General features: G+C 36.8%; 1 protein-coding gene across 3 annotated transcripts in view; it reads right to left on the reverse strand.

The window, feature by feature from the left end:
• Window positions 1–19,176, reverse strand: part of ELP4 (elongator acetyltransferase complex subunit 4) — a 259,126-nt gene that overhangs the window by 234,879 nt on the left and 5,071 nt on the right. For all 3 annotated transcript variants that reach the window (XR_003115721.1, XM_025357974.1, XM_025357975.1), the window contains exon 2: window positions 13,943–13,978. Coding sequence is in view for 2 of the 3 variants with exons in the window: in XM_025357974.1 (XP_025213759.1) it covers window positions 13,943–13,978 (36 nt within the window). In the remaining variant the exon portion in view is untranslated. The remainder of the gene's footprint in view (window positions 1–13,942; window positions 13,979–19,176) is intronic.

The following is a 19,176-nucleotide window of genomic DNA, read 5'->3' on the forward strand; positions in this document are numbered from 1 at the left end:
CTAGACATAGTACTTAGCAAATATGTTTTATGTTATCTTATCTTTACTTTAATGTGCCAACAGAATTTCACGACATGTCCAAAGGGGAAACCGTATTTTTTTCCTCTTCCTTGCTGCCCGTCTTCCGGTGGTAACATGCTAATTTGGTAAGTTACTTGGTAACCGTTTGCTTTGGGCTTCAGGTTTCTTCAACTATAATATGGGAATAATAAAATTATACCTATCTCATAAGACTGTGGCAAAGATGAAATACTTAAATCAGTGCCTTGTGCATAATTAAGTGGTCAATAAATGTTAGCTACTATGTTTTTCATTCTCAGCTCTTCCCTTTCCTTTATATCCCCACAAATAATCATTCAACTTCCTAAATCTTTAAGATCCATCCATTTCCTTCCGTCTTTACAATAATGTAGTTCAATGCATCCTTAACTCTCACCATCAGCCTCCCAATTGGTCCCTGTACTTCTAACCTTACTCCTCCCTCCAATCTATTCTCCACAATACTCAAGAGTATTTTTTTTCTAAAGAGCAAATCTAGTCTTGTCACTCCCCTGTTTCAAAAACTTAAATGGCTTTTCGTTGCTCTCAAGAGAAAAACACCCAAAAAGCAAGCCATATAAGCCTCTCTAAATGTTGTGTTGCCTTCTTTCTCAACACTTCCCCCCTTCCATATCTCATAAACCGCAGGGACAGGAAACTACTTGTTGGCACCAGCCATATTGCTTCTTGCCTCAGGACCCTTGTATAAATTCCTTCACAACTTTGGCTAACTAATTTGCTCAATCCTTCCAGACCAAGATTAGGTGGCACCATCATTGAGAAGCTTTACTCAAGGCTGAGTGAGATATCAGTCTGCTCTGGAGCACCCTCTTTACCCCTAGTAGTATTTAATAAACACTCCTGAAATTCCTCCATAAAGCTGAAAGATTGTTATGGCAGAGAATGCATCCTATTATCATATCTCTAGTGCTGGGCACATAGTATACATATACTAAATATTTGTAGAATTAATTAGGGGAAAAAACAACAAACAAAAATCGATCTTGTCTTATAAATCATCCACATCTACTACAGTTTGAAAACATACCATTGTATACACATATAGACATACATTCTATAATAGTTATCACTTCTATTTTTTCAAAGAATCCTATGAGGCAGGAAACACTAATAGGAAGATCACCTACTTAGGGATTAGCAAAAACACTAAACTCATCAAGCTGAAAATTACCAATTTTGTGAAACAAATTTTGAGGTTGTACAATAAGCATTTAATTAATCTATTTAGTGAATTCCCCTAACACTGGGCAAGTAAAAATGATAATGATGTGACAGAACTACCAAAAAGCAAATGTAATTTTGGCCTGAATTAATGGTGTAATTTCTAGGTTCAGAGACATACTTGTCCTGTTCTATTCCACAGTAGTCAACCCACCTGATGATAATATATTCAGTTTGGGGACTTACACAAACTAAAGCATCTTCAAAAATAGTGATGGTGAAGGCAGCTGAAAGTATGTGACACGAGAAATGGAAATATTTAGCTTAAAGAAACAGACCCAAGAGACATAAGGTAGCTGTCTTCAAATATCTGTTGGACTATAATGATGGAAAAGGAATATCATTTGTACATTATGGCTCCAAAGAGTGGAACAAAGCCTAGTGGACAGAAACAACAGGAATATCATTTTTTTTCTTAATACAAAAGTCCAAATGAGCTGTATTATCACTCTACCAAGACTGCTCTCCAACACCAATTATAATTGTGTAATTTGTTGGATATTTGCAAATCCTTACCTTACTTATCTATGACAACTATTACCATTGACAATTTTTTTCATGAAACTACTGTATACTCCCTTCCCACATTTTCCCAGTTTTTATAACTTTGCTCCTGTCTCTTTAGCCATTCTTTGTGTATGTAAATGGTTTATATAGAGCTCTCAAGTTTTTGTTATATACATATGGAATGATTTTATGTACTTTTTGCTAGTCACTACTTTCAGCTATGCAAGCCAAATCTTTCTTTTCTCATCTTTTAATGACATCCAGAGCTGCTTCCATGATTCTCACTAGTTTCAGTTATTAAAACTTGACTGTCCAGTTAAAAACTTAGTCAACAGTCAATACAACATTTTCCACTAAGGCTTGTGGCTTGAAATACTTAGTGGGGCGGTGTTAAGGGGAGGGGGTAGCAGCGAGAAAAGGAAGTTCTAAGACACCTCTTTCTAGAAGTCTTTTCTTCAAGTCCTAGCTCCTACACCGGGAAAGTAGAGCAAAAGAGTGGCAGAGGTCAGTTTTTGTAACTGCCTGTCTGTCACAGGTAGAGAGAAGTCCCTAGCCTCACTCTGACCTGGTGTATTAAGTCTGCTGCTTATACCCTCTAAAGTTATGGTGGTTTCCATGTAGATGGTAAGTGTGGTTTGTGGGTGGTATCTTACTTCATACTGGCCCTATATGTCACTGAAGAACCCTGCAAAGAGGTAGAATCTAGTGTTTTGGCGGCTAGTAATTCATCCTCAGTCTCTCTTTGGAAATACTATTACTGTCATTATTCTTCTAGCTGTGTTTGTTTACACAATCTATTCTATCAGGCCCCCTTCCTTTTCCTGTATTAGAAACAGGAAATAGTCTTAATGTTTGACAATGTTGACAAAATCCAGCAAATATAAAGCAGGCTGTCCTAATAACTCTAATTCTGCACTATTCACTTTGATGGGCTTGGAGGTTCTAGAGGTTAGCAAGGAATTGGCTGGGAAACAGGAATGTCAAGTTCTGCTTCTTGCAAGCAACTTCAATGTCTACGACTGATGGCCTTGGAGGTGTATGCCCTCACTTGCCTCACTTTTTACCATAAATGTACTCCTGCTTTCTCCAGTCCTTGACTTTATTGCCTGGTTATGGCAGTGACAGTGGTGGAGATACGAGGAAGTATCTGTGCTAGTTCTTTGGGCCTGCAAGGAGGTGGCTCACCCCAATTGTGGGAAAGTGAAAACTTAAGACTTTGTCTTCTTTTTCTCACTGCAGGCTACACTCACCAATTCTAGGGTACTTAACATACGGTTAAAAAATAGCAAACAGCTAATATAACAAACAGCACTAACTCTAATAGCAAACAGCACTAACTCTATACTAAACACGGCACTGCACTTCTCATGCATTGGTTTATTTAATCCTCACAATAACTTTTTTTTTTTTTTTTTTTTCCAGACGGAGTCTCACTCTGTCATGCAGGCTGGAGTGCAGTGGCACAATATTGACTCATTGCAACCTCCACCTCCTGGGTTCAAGCGATTCTTCTGCCTCAGCCTTCTGAGTAGCTAGGATTACAGGTGCCTGCCACAATGCCCAGCTAATTTTTGTATTTGTAGTAGAGATGGGGTTTTGCCATGTTGGCCAGGCTGGTCTCAAACTCCTGACCTCAGGTGATCTGCCAGCCTCACTCTCCCAAAGTGTGGGGATTACAGGCATGAGCCACCGCACCTGGCCCTCACAATAACATTTTAAGATAAATGCTATTAATCCCTACCTTACAGATAAAGAAACTGAGGCACAGAGAGGGTAAGCACTTACCTAAGGTCCTATAGCTAGTAAACAGCAGAGCCATGGTTTGAATTTAGACAGATTCCAGAGGCTATGCTCTCAACCTTTTTTCATGAGCTTACTTTCCTTTAACTATTTCTTACTGATAAGCATAGGCTTTAGATTTTGGAACAGTTTTCTTTTTACGCTAGTTGTTCTTAGTCTTTTGAGTCTCAAACCAACTCTGAACATTTGGCATTATACATGCTACTCTAAAAATAAACACAGTCAAAGCCGGGCATGGTGGCTCATACCTGTAATTCCAGCACTTTGGGTGGTCGAGGCAGGTGGATCATCTGAGGTCAGGAGTTCGAGACCAGCCTGGCCAAAATGGTGAAACCCTGTCTCTACCAAAAATACAAAAATTAGCAGGGTGTGGTGGCGTGCACCTGTGGTCCCAGGTACTCAAGAGGCTAAGGCAGGAGAATTGCTAGAACTTGGGAGGCGGAGGTTACAGTGAGCCAAGATCACACCACTGCACTCCAGCCTGGGCAACGCAGCAAGACTCCTTCTCAAGAAAAAAAAGAATACACACACACACACACACACACACACACACTCTCTCACACAGTCAAAAACAAATTTTCATGTAATTTCAGGGAATTAAGAGATCTCCCAAAGTTCCATCCTAGATCCTCAAGTATAAACCTGGGGAATCTGCCACTTGTCTATGACAACACTAAAACACACACTGAATAACACAGTTAAATAACTTTGAAAACTCCTAAATCTTTTTCTCTAGCCTAAATTTCATGCCGGAAAAATCTAACTTTCTATTAGGTTGAATGACTTGGGTTTTTCACTAGTACCTAAAAGTTATTATGTTTAACCTGAATTCTTTACCTCACCTCAATATTTGCTCATTCTTTTCCTTTTCTAACTCACTTAATGGTCTTAATTCTAAACTTTCCCAGGATAAAAATCTGGGAATCATCCTATTTTCTGTCTCTCCTTCATCACCTACACACGTACATAGCACAGAAATAGAAATTGACTTTCTTAAGAGGTACCTATTAAGTGAGGAAAAATGTAGAAAAATAGTGTTTCATATCAGTGCAGTCTAAGCATAACCAGTTAAACATTTCAAATTCAATATACATACTGAAATAAAGAAGTAGAAAAGTGAAATAGCAAATTTATGACAAAAGTCTTAAAAGTATAGTAACAAACATTATCTCATGTTTAGATTAGGGCAATAAGTAGTTTCCATCACTTCAAATTTTTACTTTATTTCTGCAGTGTATCCATCATAATATTTCTTAATTGCTCAAAACACTCCATGACTATCTATTTCTTACTAATATAATTTAATGGCCTTTATCCAGGCTTTTGAGTCACTCATTCATTCATTATGCTCCTACATGGCTCCCATGGGTTACAGAGCTTTCAGTCTATTAAATAAGTAATCATGATCAGGCAATTTCATGATTACCTGATTAAAAAAATGTGTAATAAGTACCATGATAACGTAAATAAAGACTACTACAGAAGTATACAGAAGGAATACTGGGTGTAGGTAAAGGGAAAGCAGCAGTTAAAGAAAACTTTCTGGAAGAGATGGCTAAGTGGAGACCTCAAAAACAATTAAGAGGAAAATAAAAGGCAGCAAGAAAGAACATAAGCAAAGGTCTAGAGAGAGGGCTGAGAAGTATCCTCTAGGTTTAGCAGGGAGAAAGTCATTAAGGTGGTTTCAGTGAAATGGTAGTATTTGAAGTAGATTGAGGAATGACTGAAATATTACAAAATATGTAAGTACAGACTATACAAGAGGTTTGGCTATGAAAGGGAAGAGAAAAAGCAATAGTGGAGAAAGGGGTAGGGTTAAGAGGGAAGATGTTGTTCCCCTTGTTTTTAAATAAAGCTTAAAAATACATTTGAGTATAGTTAAAGTACACACTGAAAAAAATTAATACAGTGGAAGAGATTAAAGATAAGGAGAGAAGGGAAATTGATATTGCTAGGTCCTTAGAAAGTTAGAATGAGATGAAATTTAAAGTGCAGATGAAAGATGATTCTCAAATAGTAGAAGGTACAGTATATCTTTGCATTTGTGAATAGAGGTAAGTTTTGAGGATTGATTTTAGGAACTTGGGTGAGTTCTCATCTGATAAAACTCTATTTTTTTTCTGTGTGACATAACTGTAAGTTATTCCAGAGGACTAAGATAAAGTAGTATACTATGTTAGATGTTTGAAGACATTTTGTTTGATGTCATCACAGTAGTATACTATGTTAGATTTTTTTTTATTTAATTATACTTTAAGTTCTAGGGTACATGTGCATAACGTGCACGTTTGTTACATATGTATACCTGTGCCATGTTGGTGTGCTGCAGCCATCAACTTGTCAGCACCCATCCACTAGTCATTTACATCAGGTATAACTCCCAATGCAATCCCTTCCCCCTCCCCCCTCCTCATTATAGGCCCCGGTGTGTGATGTTCCCCTTCCCGAGTCCAAGTGATCTCATTGTTCAGTTCCCACCTATGAGTGAGAACGTGCGGTGTTTGGTTTTCTGTTCTTGCAATAGTTTGCTGAGAACGATGGTTTCCAGCTGCATCCATGTCCCTACAAAGGACATGAACTCATCCTTTTTTATGGCTGCATAGTATTCCATGGTGTATATGTGCCACATTTTCTTAATCCAGTCTGTCACTGATGGACATTTCGGTTGATTCCAAGTCTTTGCTATTGTGAATAGTGCTGCAATAAACATATGTGTGCATGTGTCTTTATAGCAGCATGATTTATAATCCTTTGGGTATATACCCAGTAATGGGATGGCTGGGTCATATGGTACTTCTAGTTCTAGATCCTTGAGGAATCGCCATACTGTTCTCCATAATGGTTGAACTAGTTTACAATCCCACCAACAGTGTAAAAGTGTTCCTATTTCTCCACATCCTCTCCAGCACCTGTTGTTTCCTGACTTTTTAATGATTGCCATTCTAACTGGTGTGAGATGGTATCTCATTGTGGTTTTGATTTGCATTTCTCTGATGGCAGGTGATGATGAGCATTTTTTCATGTGTCTGTTGGCTGTATGAATGTCCTCTTTTGAGAAATGTCTGTTCATATCCTTTGCCTACTTTTTGATGGGGTTGTTTTTTTCTTGTAAATTTGTTTGAGTTCTTTGTAGGTTCTGGATATTAGCCCTTTGTCTGATAAGTAGATTGCAAAAATTTTCTCCCATTCTGTAGGTTGCCTGTTCACTCTGATGGTAGTTTCTTTTGCTGTACAGAAGCTCTTTAGTTTAATTAGATCCCATTTGTCAATTTTGGCTTTTGTTGCCGTTGCTTTTGGTGTTTTAGACATGAAGTCCTTGCCCATGCCTATGTCCTGAATGGTATTACCTAGGTTTTCTTCTAGGATTTTTATGGTATTAGGTCTAACATTTAAGTCTCTAATCCATCTTGAATTAATTTTCATATAAGGAGTAAGGAAAGGATCCAGTTTCAGCTTTCTATTTATGGCTAGCCAATTTTCCCAGCACCATTTATTAAATAGGGGATCCTTTCCCCATTTCTTGTTTTTCTCAGGTTTATCAAAGATCAGATGGCTGTAGAGGTGTGGTATTATTTCTGAGGACTCTGTTCTATTCCATTGGTCTATATCTCTGTTTTGGTACCAGTACCATGCTGTTTTGGTTACTGTAGCCTTGTAGTATAGTTTGAAGTCAGGTAGCGTGATGCCTGCAGCTTTGTTCTTTTGACTTAGGATTGTCTTGGAGATGCGGGCTCTTTTTTGGTTCCATATGAACTTTAAAGCAGTTTTTTCCAATTCTGTGAAGAAACTCATTGGTAGCTTGATGGGGATGGCCCTGAATCTATAAATTATCTTGGGCAGTATGGCCATTTTCACGATATTGATTATTCCTATTCATGAGCATGGTATGTTCTTCCATTTGTTTATGTCCTCTTTTATTTCACTGAGCAGTGGTTTAAGGATGTAAAGGACCTCTTCAAGGAGAACTATGTTAGATTTTTGAAGACTATGTTAGATGTCTGAAGGTTTAAAAGGCCACTGAGATTACTGAAAATAAAAAAGAGGTGACCAGATTTATACAAAAGTTTTCTGGCCAGTGTTGAAAGCCTACTTGACGTTAGAGATCGTGATAGTCTCTAATAAATAATAAAAACAACTAAGAAGTCAATATATGGCAGCAATGACATGATATAGAAGGTGGAACATCCCCAGAAGGGATTTTTAAGGTAAGTTATCATGTTTTAGTATAAAATGAGAAATTTCATTGTGAATCTTAGCTGCTATATATGTGATCTTGGGCAAGTTACTTGGCTTCTCTCAAAGCTTCAATTTCATTACCTAGAAAGACACTTCCTCTCATTGTTGTGAAATTACGTGATACAATACATGTCAACGGCTTAGCATGTTGCCCAGCACACAGTAAATCCTCAATAAATGTTAAATGTTTCAATAAAATATTTAAGGATAAGATTTTAGGATATCAGAGTTTATTTTACATGAAACAGGTGTTATAGAGGGCAATCTGAAAAGGTCAGGAAAAGAAGGAAATAGGAAACCGAGTTTAAAGAGAAAAACACGGAGTAGTATAGACATAAAAGATAAGACCACTGGAACAGCTTAATTAGATTTGGTCTTAATTTGGTTTTAGATAATGACCAAAGATAAGGAGGAGGTGAAGCATGATAGATTTGGCTGGCCATAAAGTTAAACAAACAAAAATCCTAGGAGTGGGTAACAGGTATATAGCCTGGTCTTTACACACTATTGTTCTGGGAACTGGTATAAGGGTCCTTAAGTCTTACAGTGTGAATTCTACAAGTAGGTAGTTGAAGCAAGAGATCCAGAGGAAGAAGGCCAAACTTACCTTCTCACTAGTCCTAAATATGTACTCTCTCTACTTTAGAAGGACCTAGTTATTACATAAGCATGTTCTGTTGATAGCCTCTACTGTGTACTGATTAACAGTTTTCCATATGAGCAATTTTTTCTCTTCATCACACGTTTCTACCCATACTTTGATTCAATTTAAGTCTTTTTCATACTTCTTATACTTCATACTTCATACTTCTGCATGTTATATATGTACTGTTCCTGGTTATTCCATATGCAACCAACATCTAGAGATTGATCTTGCCTAAGAGTGCTGAACACATTGTAAGAGCTTAAATGCTTCAGGACTAAAGGTCAGGTGGTTCTACTAAAGGACTGATATCAGTTGTCCTATTTCAGTCCTCTAAAGTAAGTTTAGTAGAATATCAAATATAGTAACACAAAACAGCGATCAGCAAAATTTTTCTTAAGGAATCAGAAAGCAAGTTATTTTAGGACTTGTGATTCATACAGTTTCTGTTACAACTAATCAATTCTGTCCTTGTGGCACAAAAGAAGCTGTAGACAATGTGCACATGAATAAGTACGGCCATATTCTAATATAATTTTATTTACAAAACTAGGTGACCAGCTAGCAGGCTGTAGTTTGCCAATTCCTGCATAGAAAAAAGCTCAGAATTTTTATTTTCTTTTTGAGACAGGATTTTGCTCCATCACCCAGGCTGGAGTCCAGTGGCATGATCACTGCAGCTTCAACCTCCCTTGCTCAATCACTCCTCCCACCTCAGCCTCCTGAGTAGCTGGGACTACAGGTACATGCCACCACACCCAGTAAATATTTATATTTTTTTGTAGAAACAGGGTTTTGCCATATTGCTCTGGCTGGTTAGCTCAGAATTTATTGCATGATGTAGAAGAAAAATATAGTTCAGCAAATTCAGAAAGGTTTTAGATGACTGACAAGAGATACTTTAATATCCTGTGAGAGGACTATTGAGACTGCTTAGTTTTTGCTATTCCAGGAAATAATATGAATTAAAATTATGAAAAGTGTGGTGAACACATTCTAAGGTGGCCCCTATGATTCCTGTCTCCTGGTATTCATGCCTTTTTGTATCTATTCCCCTTGACTGCAGCAGAATGTGGAACTTGCTTCTAATGAAGAGATTATGGCAAAGGATGTCATTTCTGTTACAAAAACCTATAATATTTTGCTGAGGGACATTCTCTCTTCTTAGTTTTGAAGGAATAAGACACCATCTTGTGAGATGCCCTATGGAGAGGGCAGCCTCTGGCTGCCAATCAGCAAGGAGCTGAATGTTGCGAACAACCACATGAGCTTGAAAGCAGATAGTTCCCTTGTCAAGCCTTCAGAAGAGAACTCAGCCCTGGCTGACACCTATATTGCAGGCTTCCTGAGGACTCTGTGGAAGTGTGCCTAGATTCCTGACTTATAGAAACTATGACATAAATAAATCTGTGTTTTTATAAACTGTAAAATTTGTGTTAATATTGTTACACAGAAAAAATTAATACAAAAGTACACTGATAATAGGTTTAATTGTCCAAAAGTGTATCATTTATCTTCCAGGTCTAGAACTAAAATTATGTAATTAATGTAAAAGATTATTTTAAAAATAATACATTGATAAATGTCACCTATAATTTTAATAGGTGGCAACTTCTATCGAACCTTTTTGATGCTCAATATCTTTACAAATATTCTTTAAAGAGACTCTGTAAACTCTAAATATTTACGTTATCAATTACCTTTTGAAACTTTTAAGCTGTTCCACATTTACCCATGTAACAGACTGTCAGAAAGTAATATAGATAAAACATCTCAAAGCCTATTCCAGTACTTAAGTATTAAATATTTTATGAAAAATCTATCTTTGATTTTTCGTTTTATTAATTGACAACCATCTTACATTTTTGAAGTACACAGTGGAGTCCCTTAGTTCTTCAATTTACTCCTCAGAGAATTTCCTTTCATCTGTTCATATATATTTATTTTGCTGTATTCAGAAGGTCTAAAGTGGACTTATTTTAGGTTTTTCTGGCAGTGCTCATTAGCTCTCGTTTCCATAGTTAAATTGCTACTGAAGCTGTAAATACAGTACTCTGAAAGCCCACACTCTTGCACAGGTACACGCTTCTACATAAAACTGCCTTGGTAAATGAATAAACTATTTCATGAGAAAATGGTTAAAAAGTTGGAAATCTATAGTAAAATATTATTAATGCAAATAATCTTCATGTTTTAATTTTCTTTTACTTCTGGAATTAAAAAAGTCTTTCAGTGATGAGCAATATAGTAATACCCTAGGCTGCTAAACACTGAACTAAAATCCTCGTATTTTTATATTTTGAAACTATGCTTCCATATCTTCAAGCGGATTTAATTCATTGTACAAGTCACATAGACTTGGGAATGAAGAAAAGTGGAGAACTGGGGCTAGATGCAGTGGCTCACACCAATAATCCCAGCACTTTGGGGGGCAGAGGCAGGAGGACTGCTTGAGGCCTGAAGTTTAATAACAGCCTGGGCAATATAGCAAGGCCCTACCTCTACCAAAAAATAAAAATAAAAATAAAAAATTAGCAGGGCATGGTGGTGTGAATGCTGTCCCAGCTACTCAGGAGGCTGAGAAGAGAGGACTACATAAGCCCAGGAGCTGGAGGCTGCAGTGAGCTACGATCATGCCGTTGCAGTCCACCCTGGGAAACACAGCAAGACTCATCTCTAAAAAAAAAAGTGGAGAACTTCATCTGCTAATCTAATGTAATTGGAGTGGTAAATATTAAAACGTTTGATAATATACAAGTGTTGTCAAGGGTGAGATTAGGGTAAACCGATATAATTGTTGGCTGAAGCATATGACAGTATAACCTTTTGGGAGAGCAATCTAATAATAGCTAACAAAATTTAACATGCCGCAATGAAGCAAGTCTATAGAGTTTTTTCTACAAATATTTACATATGTGTGCAAAGGTTACACACAAGATTATGCACAGTAGCATTGTTAATAATAGAAAAAGATGGAATTAATTTAAATTTTTCAGTAGAGAACTACTACAAAAAATTATGGCACATCTATACAATAAAATCCTATGCAGTTGTTAACAAGAATGAAGTAGTACATCTATATAAATGCACATAAATTGAGGTTTAAGATGTATTAAGTAGATAAAGCAAAGTGTGAAATGCTCCCATGTATATTACTTACATAGAAATATTGGGTGGAATACCCAGGACACTGTAATTTCAAGGGACGGAGGCTGAGGTTTTGAAAAAGCAACTTAATTTTCTTTACACACCGTTTTTGTATTTTATGTATTTATACCAAACATGTAGATAATTTTCTCAATAAACACCTTCAGACATTCTTTATTTACCGTAAGATACATTCTTAAAAATGTAACTGAGATAATCATTTCTAGAATTTCTTGATCACAGGTTATTTTTTTCTGTTACATGTAGTGTTAGGAATAATTCTGTCTTCAAAGTCCTTAAACAGTACTTTAATGACTCATGGGTGACATAAGTATCTCATAAGACATATTTTACTTAGCTTTTATTAAAAATTGTCTACTGTCTGGATACTCAGGCACTAAATTCTAGGTACATTTCCAGAAGATTATATTGTATTGATGAAAGTAAATGACTGGTAAGAAGTTGGCAGATACTTCACAGTCAAGAGCCAACAAGGAAATTAATGGCTGAGGTGAGAGAACACAGGGCCAAAACGATTAAATGGTATACTTTCAGAAAATTAATATATTACATTTTTAATAGCAATATGCTACAACTATATAAACCGATCTAACAAATACTGTACACCTGAAGATGTTTTTAGCACTCCTTATATATTGATTCCTATTTTAAAGACAAAATTTTTTGACTGGAATGGAGAAATGCCGATCATGTGAAATAAGGATTTTTATAGTGCTGCAACTTTGATCCTTATTGTGCATTAATTTATAAAGGATTCCTTCATGTTGAGAAATTTGAAAATTCATCAAAAGAAAAAATCTCCATAAATGTGAGTTTTACTTTACTACTTGAAACTGTAATAATCTAAAAAGGAATGCAATTCCTATTTTATTGTTTATCACTATTAAACAAAACATGTGAAAAACTTTAGAGCATAGTTACAAAAAAGATGGGTTTTGGAGTCACACAGAATTCAAGTCCTGGTTCTTAGATTAACTACAGAATACTGGGAAAACTAACCCATCCCTGTGAGCCTTATTTCCTCATGTATAAAAGGGAGAAAACATGAAGTATATTTAGCATCTTACGAGGTTGTTGTATTAAGTAAAAAAAAAACAAAGAAAAACACATAATGCATTTTGCACAATACATGACCAACAGTAAGAGTTAAACAAAAGGCAGCTCTCACTACTACTAATACTACTCTTCAATTATCCAGCATAGATGAGGAATAAAATGTTCTAGATAACGTTTTCCTTTACTAGACAAATTCTTACATACATGCCAAATTTTAAGCATCACCACTTTGTATTTTACTCACTTGGGGCAATTTCTTCCAAAATACTTACTTTTTTGTTACCTTAGGGGTCAATAAATATAAAGTCATGTTTTGGTGCCTGGCACTAATAACTTTGTCTAGATTAACATGCTTATTTTATAGTCCCAGTATGGTGAGTTCAGGTCATATTACATTTGGAATGTTATATTTAGGTCGGGGCATGGTTCAAGAGACAATGAATGCCAGACTAGAAGGTGCATAAAAAGAACAATCAGAACAGTGAGGTGTGTGAAAACCCTAACATATAAAACCAGGTTAAGGAATGATGTCTATTTAGTTTGGAGAATATTTGAGATGAAAAAATAAGTATTTTCAAATATTTTAAGGGTGTCATGTGAAAAACTATGTAAATTCATTCTGTATTATATCAGAGGACAAAAATAGGAACAACAGATATGTTACAGATACATGAATTAAATATTAATATGGCTGCTTTGATTATATGACTGACAAGCTTTATTTCAATTCCAAGATTCTGTGACCTATATACACTAAAAAAGAAGGAAGGAAATTATGGTTATACACTTAAATAAGGACTCTTGTCACTTTAAAGATGAACTGAAATATGATTTACTAAATCGTTACTTGTGTTTCAATAAAAAGATAATGACAAAATGATGTGATATATACGATGGACTTAGTATTTCAATTTCCCAAACTGATCCCTGTAATAATCCCACTTTAAATACTGAGATTCTCCAAAAAAATCAATTCACATTAATTTTAGTCTTTTTTAAAAAATGGAGCACAATGCACTGTAAACATTTTTAAGTTATAAGAGCTACATGTTCAGATATATTTGCCTAATTTATTTCAATTTCAGATCAACATTAGAATTTAAAATAGAACTTAAGTCAATTCCTCTCTAATTTATCTTAAGTTCTGTCGTGTTAGTGATTTAAATAATTTTGGAATGGGAATTGGATAAAATGATTATGCACAACAGAAAACAATGATAGAGGAGAGCAAAGCATGTATTTTGTACTAACCAATTAGAAGAACTGTTCCAATGGCTAAACCTCCACCTGGAAATGAAACAAAACCAGAAGAAAATTAATTTACCTTTTCCATTATCTTTAACATAAAAGTTAGGCTTTATGAAGGAAAGGCACTTCAGTAACTTTAAAACTGCAGTTGTGAACAACATTTTAATTGCCTTTGCAATACTTTGCTCAAGGTGCTATTATAAAATAATTACATATTATATGTAATTACACACTACACATTACAATTACTTTCTTTTCTTTTTTTTTGAGATGGGAGTCTCGCTCTGTCGCCCACACTGGGATGCAGTGGCACGATCTCTGCTCGGCTCACTGCAACCTCCCCATCCTGGGTTCAAGCGATTCTCCTGCCTCAGCCTCCTGAGTAGCTGGGATTACAGGTGCCTGCCACCACGCCCGGCTAATTTTTGTATTTTTAGTAGAGATGGGGTTTTACCATGTTGGTCAGGCTGGTCTCGAACTCCTGACCTCATCTGATCCACCTGCCTTGGGCTCCAAAAGTGCTGGGATTACAGGCGAGAGCCACCATGCCTGCCCTACAGTTACTTCCATAATATACTGTACTATCCTCCTTTCTTCTATGATAGAACCATACAGCATTCAACATAACTGTGGTTAAGCACTCCAATAATGTTATATTTAGCACTTGTTAACTCAAGACTTAAATGTGCACGGTAACTTTACTACAGAAGTAGTAAACATAGATAAGATTATAGAAATGCCACATTAATAGTTATCTTCAAATTTAGTAAGATTTTAAGTAAAGAATTGATAATTAAAGCTATTTCTTCTTTATTATGAATAATATACACAAAGTCTGGACATGCTCTAAATATATTTACAATTTAAAAGGAACGTATTTGCCATTTCAAACAAAAAAAGATCATCATTACAAAATACATTTTCAGTATTACTAGACCAGTGTTCTTTTACATATCTGAATTAGGCCGGGCACAGTGGCTCAGACCTGTAATCCTAGCACTCTGGGAGGCTGACGTGGGCGGATCACTTGAGGTCAGGGGTTCAAAACCAGCCTGGACAACATGGTAAAACCCTGTCTGTACTAAAAATACAAAAAAATCTGCTGCATGTGGTGGCACATGCCTGTAATCCCAGCTACTTAGAAGCCTGAGAAACGGGAATTATTTATTTATTTATTTATTTTTGAGACAGAGTCTCACTCTGTCGCCCAGACTGGAGAGCATTGGCACGATCTCGGCTCACTGCAAACTCTTGCCTCCCGAGTTCAAGTGATTCTTCTGCCTCAGCCTCCAGAGTAGCTGGGATTACAGGCGCCTGCAACTAGACCCAACTAGTTTTTTGTATTTTTAGTAGAGACGGGGTTTCACTATCTTGGTCAGGCTGGTCTTGAACTCCTAACCTCGTGATTCGCCTGCCTGGACTTCCCAAAGTGGTGGGATTATAGGCGTGAGTCACCGTGCCCAACCTGAGACACGAGAATTTTTTAAACCTGGGAGACGAGGTTGCTGTCAGTTGAGATCGCACCACTACACTCCAGCCTGGGCAATAGAGTGAGACTGTGTCTCAGAAAAAAAAAAAAAAATCTGATTTATGGTAATATAATCATGAAATATATAATTCAAATGGTGAATCATTAAAAATCAATTTAAAAATTAATTTTAAGGCTAGGCGCAGTGGCACACACCTGTAATCCCAGTACTTTGGGAGGTCGAGGCAGGCGGATCACCTGAAGTCGGGAGTTTGAGACCAGCCTGACCAACATGGAGAAACCCCGTCTCTACTAAAAATACAAAAGTAGATGGGCATGGTGGTGCATGCCTGTAATCCCAGCTACATAGGAGGCTGAGGCAGGAGAATCGCTTGAAACAGGGAGGTGGAGGTTGCAGTGAGCCAAGATTGCACCATTGCACTCCAGTCTGGGCAACAAGAGCGGAACTCTGTCTCAAAAAAAAAAAAAAAAAAAAAAAATTAAAGAACTTAGAACTACACTAAGACATTTGAGTACTAATACTTTGCTGTTCACTCCATTTGTAAAACTAGTACCATTTTAATTAATATCTCAAACACAAATTCACTTAAAAATTTAAAAACTGAATATCAAAGAATAGAAACGTATTTAAAGTATAATTTTAAAAATACTCAAAGTTAGGCCAGGTGCGGTGGCTCACGCCTGTAATCCCAGCACTTTGGGAGGCCAAGACGGGTGGATCATGAGGTCAGGAGTTCAAGACCAGCCTGGCCAATATAGTGAAATCCAGTCTCCACTAAAATTTTAATACAAAAAAAAATTAGCCAGGCATGGTGGTGGGCGCCTGTAGTCCCAGCTACTTGGGAGGCTGAGGCGGGAGAATTGCTTGAACCCAGGAGAGGGAGGCTGCAGTGAACTGAGATCGCACCACTGCACTCCAGCCTGGGCGACAGAGTAAGACTCCAGAAAATAAAAAATACTCTAAGTTGTTGGACAACTGGAGTCGATGTTAATTGTTTGGTTTTTGTATACAAATCTGAAAGAAACATTTAGAACACCAATAAAGAACTTTCCACAAAAAAGTTTTGTAGTCACATTTGTCATGTAGAAAAACTTAGTAACAAAAGTTCCTTTGATAGGCTGGGTACGGTGGCTCACACCTGAAATCCTAGCCCTTTGGGAGGCCAAGGCAGGCAGTTCACATAAGCTCAGGAGTTCGAGACCATCCTGGCCAACATGGCAAAACCCCATTAGCCAGATGTGGTGGCCCGCTCCTATAATCCCAGCTACTCAGGAGGGCTGAGGCAGGACAGTCACTTGAACCCGGGAGGCATAGGTTGCAGTGAGCTGAAATCATGCCACTGCACTCCAGCCTGGGCCACAGAGCAAGACTCTGTCTCAAAACAAAAAAAAAGTTCCTTTGATAGTGTTTATTTTCTGCCTTGCAAAAAAAGCATAACTATTATGTTTTAAACAGTTTGAAATCTGGTAACACACGTGCACCTAGAATAATATGCAACATAAGACTTATGCTAAGCGATTTACAGTGAGGCTAAACATCAATTTTATGACAATATGTAGAACATTTCAAACTCTTAAGGAAGGAAATAATGAAAATACCTAGTATATTTAAATGTTTCAATGTTTAAGTTTATATATTTATAAGACTTCTTAAGTTTACATTTAGACAGGTTCCTTCATTACAGCATTTAAAGTCATATCAGACTACATAGGATAACTTTAATTTTCAGATGAAAAGATAAACATAAGCTGATATATATATATCATGATAGCCATCAAAAAGGATCAGGTCCAGGTGCGGTGGCTCATGGCTATAATCCCAGCACTTTGGGAGGACAAGGTGAGCAGATCACTTTAGCTCAAGAGTTTGAGACAAGCCTGGACAACACGGCAAAACTCCATCTCTACAAAAAATACAAAAATTAGCAAGGCGTGCTGGCACCTGTAGTCCCAGCTACTTGGGGGGCTGTGGCAGGAGGATCAATTAAGCATGGGAAGTCATGGCTGCAGTGAGCAGTGTTCGCGCCACTGCACTCCAGCCCAGGGAAACAAGGTGAGGCCCAGTCTCAAACAAACAAATGGATCAGAACAAAGGGTTTGCTTTGGTATAAGATTAGATTAAATGTTTAATTTTATAGTGCCACACTAATGTTTTTATCCATTTGAACATCTTATATCACACTTCCTTACTTTCCTACTTTCCCTTAAATGCAAAAATAAACATTTAAATACACAATAGCCTTTTTGTGTACATATAAGGAGATGAATTGATGTAAGCATACAAGAGACATTATGGTGTCTAAGCTAGAGTAGGCACTATTAAAAAGTTTCTTACTTTAACCTCTTTCCCATAGGGAGGATTTAGTTTTCTTATCTAACCTCCTGAGTTACATTTACGTCTCCCCAAATAAGGAATTTATATAAGGCCTCCACTGGGACAGACAGAGAAGGAAAGATTTTTTTAACACTCACTATGGGACAATGAGAACAGATCATGTAAAAGTTTTCCAATTAAACGAAGTGATTACCAAATAGAGGTGTCTGGCCTAGAAAGGTACTCAGGAAGGGCTACCTTTACCATTTTGGCAATTCCTCCTTTTTTGTGGGGGGTGGGGGGACAGGGTGTCGTCGTGTTGCTCAGACTGGAGTGCAGTGGTGCGATCATGGTTCACTGCAGCTTCAACCTCCCAGGCTCAAGCGGTCCTCCCATCTCAGCCTCTGAAATAGCTGGGATTATAGGAACATGTAACAATGACTAGCTAATTCTTTTTCTTTTTTAATTCTTTCGTTCTTTGTAGAGACAGGGTTTCATTATATTGCTCAGGCTGGTTTTGAAATCCTGGGCACAAACTAGTCTCCAGCCTTGGCCTCACAAAGTGTTGAGATTACAGGCGTGAGCGACCACATAGCCTAAAAAATCTTATGTGTATTAAAATTCTAATGTTTAGAAAATCTGAACATTAAGACATAATGGGGACAGATTAAAAACATTTTTATCAACCAAATATCTTCTCAAACTTCTTTTACAAAAAGGTAAGAAGGCTCTATCATGTAAATTCGCTAGATTCACATTTAGATTTGCTCTGGTAAAGTTTGATCATTGTGAAGGATAGTTGTGGGAAGTAAGATGTAACATTAACTAACTTAAACTTATTAACAAATTTAAAGCTTTTAAAAATCAAACTTTTATTCTATGTGCTTTAAGAGAAATAATTTTGACCTATACATATATATATACATGCATACAGCAGCAAAATTTCTCGATTATTCTAAACTTGAGTTTAGTGAGACATGATCTCAAAACATTTCCACAAGATACCTTTGTATAAGGTATTTTGATGTCTCTTACTTGATAAATGGAAGGTCTAGCTGTATTTTAACTTAAAAATGTGAATGTTTGTAGCCGTGCTCCCACCAAACAATAAATAAATAAAAAGCTAAAACAACCAACCACCCACAACAGAGTATTCTGACATATTCTTTGAAAGCTGGCTTTTAACTTACTTTTAAATTTAGTAATCCATTAGTAATTTTATCTAATTCCAAAAGCAACATAGACTTCACACTAATAGTTCCCAATTAAAATGGAAATATCTTTTCCCAATAGTCCACTACAACGTATTACAGATAATAGGGTAAGGAAGCAATCATCTTATTTTTGTAATGAAAACAAACAAAAAACTACTAAAATGGCCTTGTTTACTACTTCCTCTCCCCTTTCATCCTAACTTAGAAAAATTACCAACAC

This window comes from Theropithecus gelada, chromosome 14, assembly GCF_003255815.1.
Source record: "Theropithecus gelada isolate Dixy chromosome 14, Tgel_1.0, whole genome shotgun sequence".
NCBI lineage: Eukaryota > Metazoa > Chordata > Mammalia > Primates > Cercopithecidae > Theropithecus > Theropithecus gelada.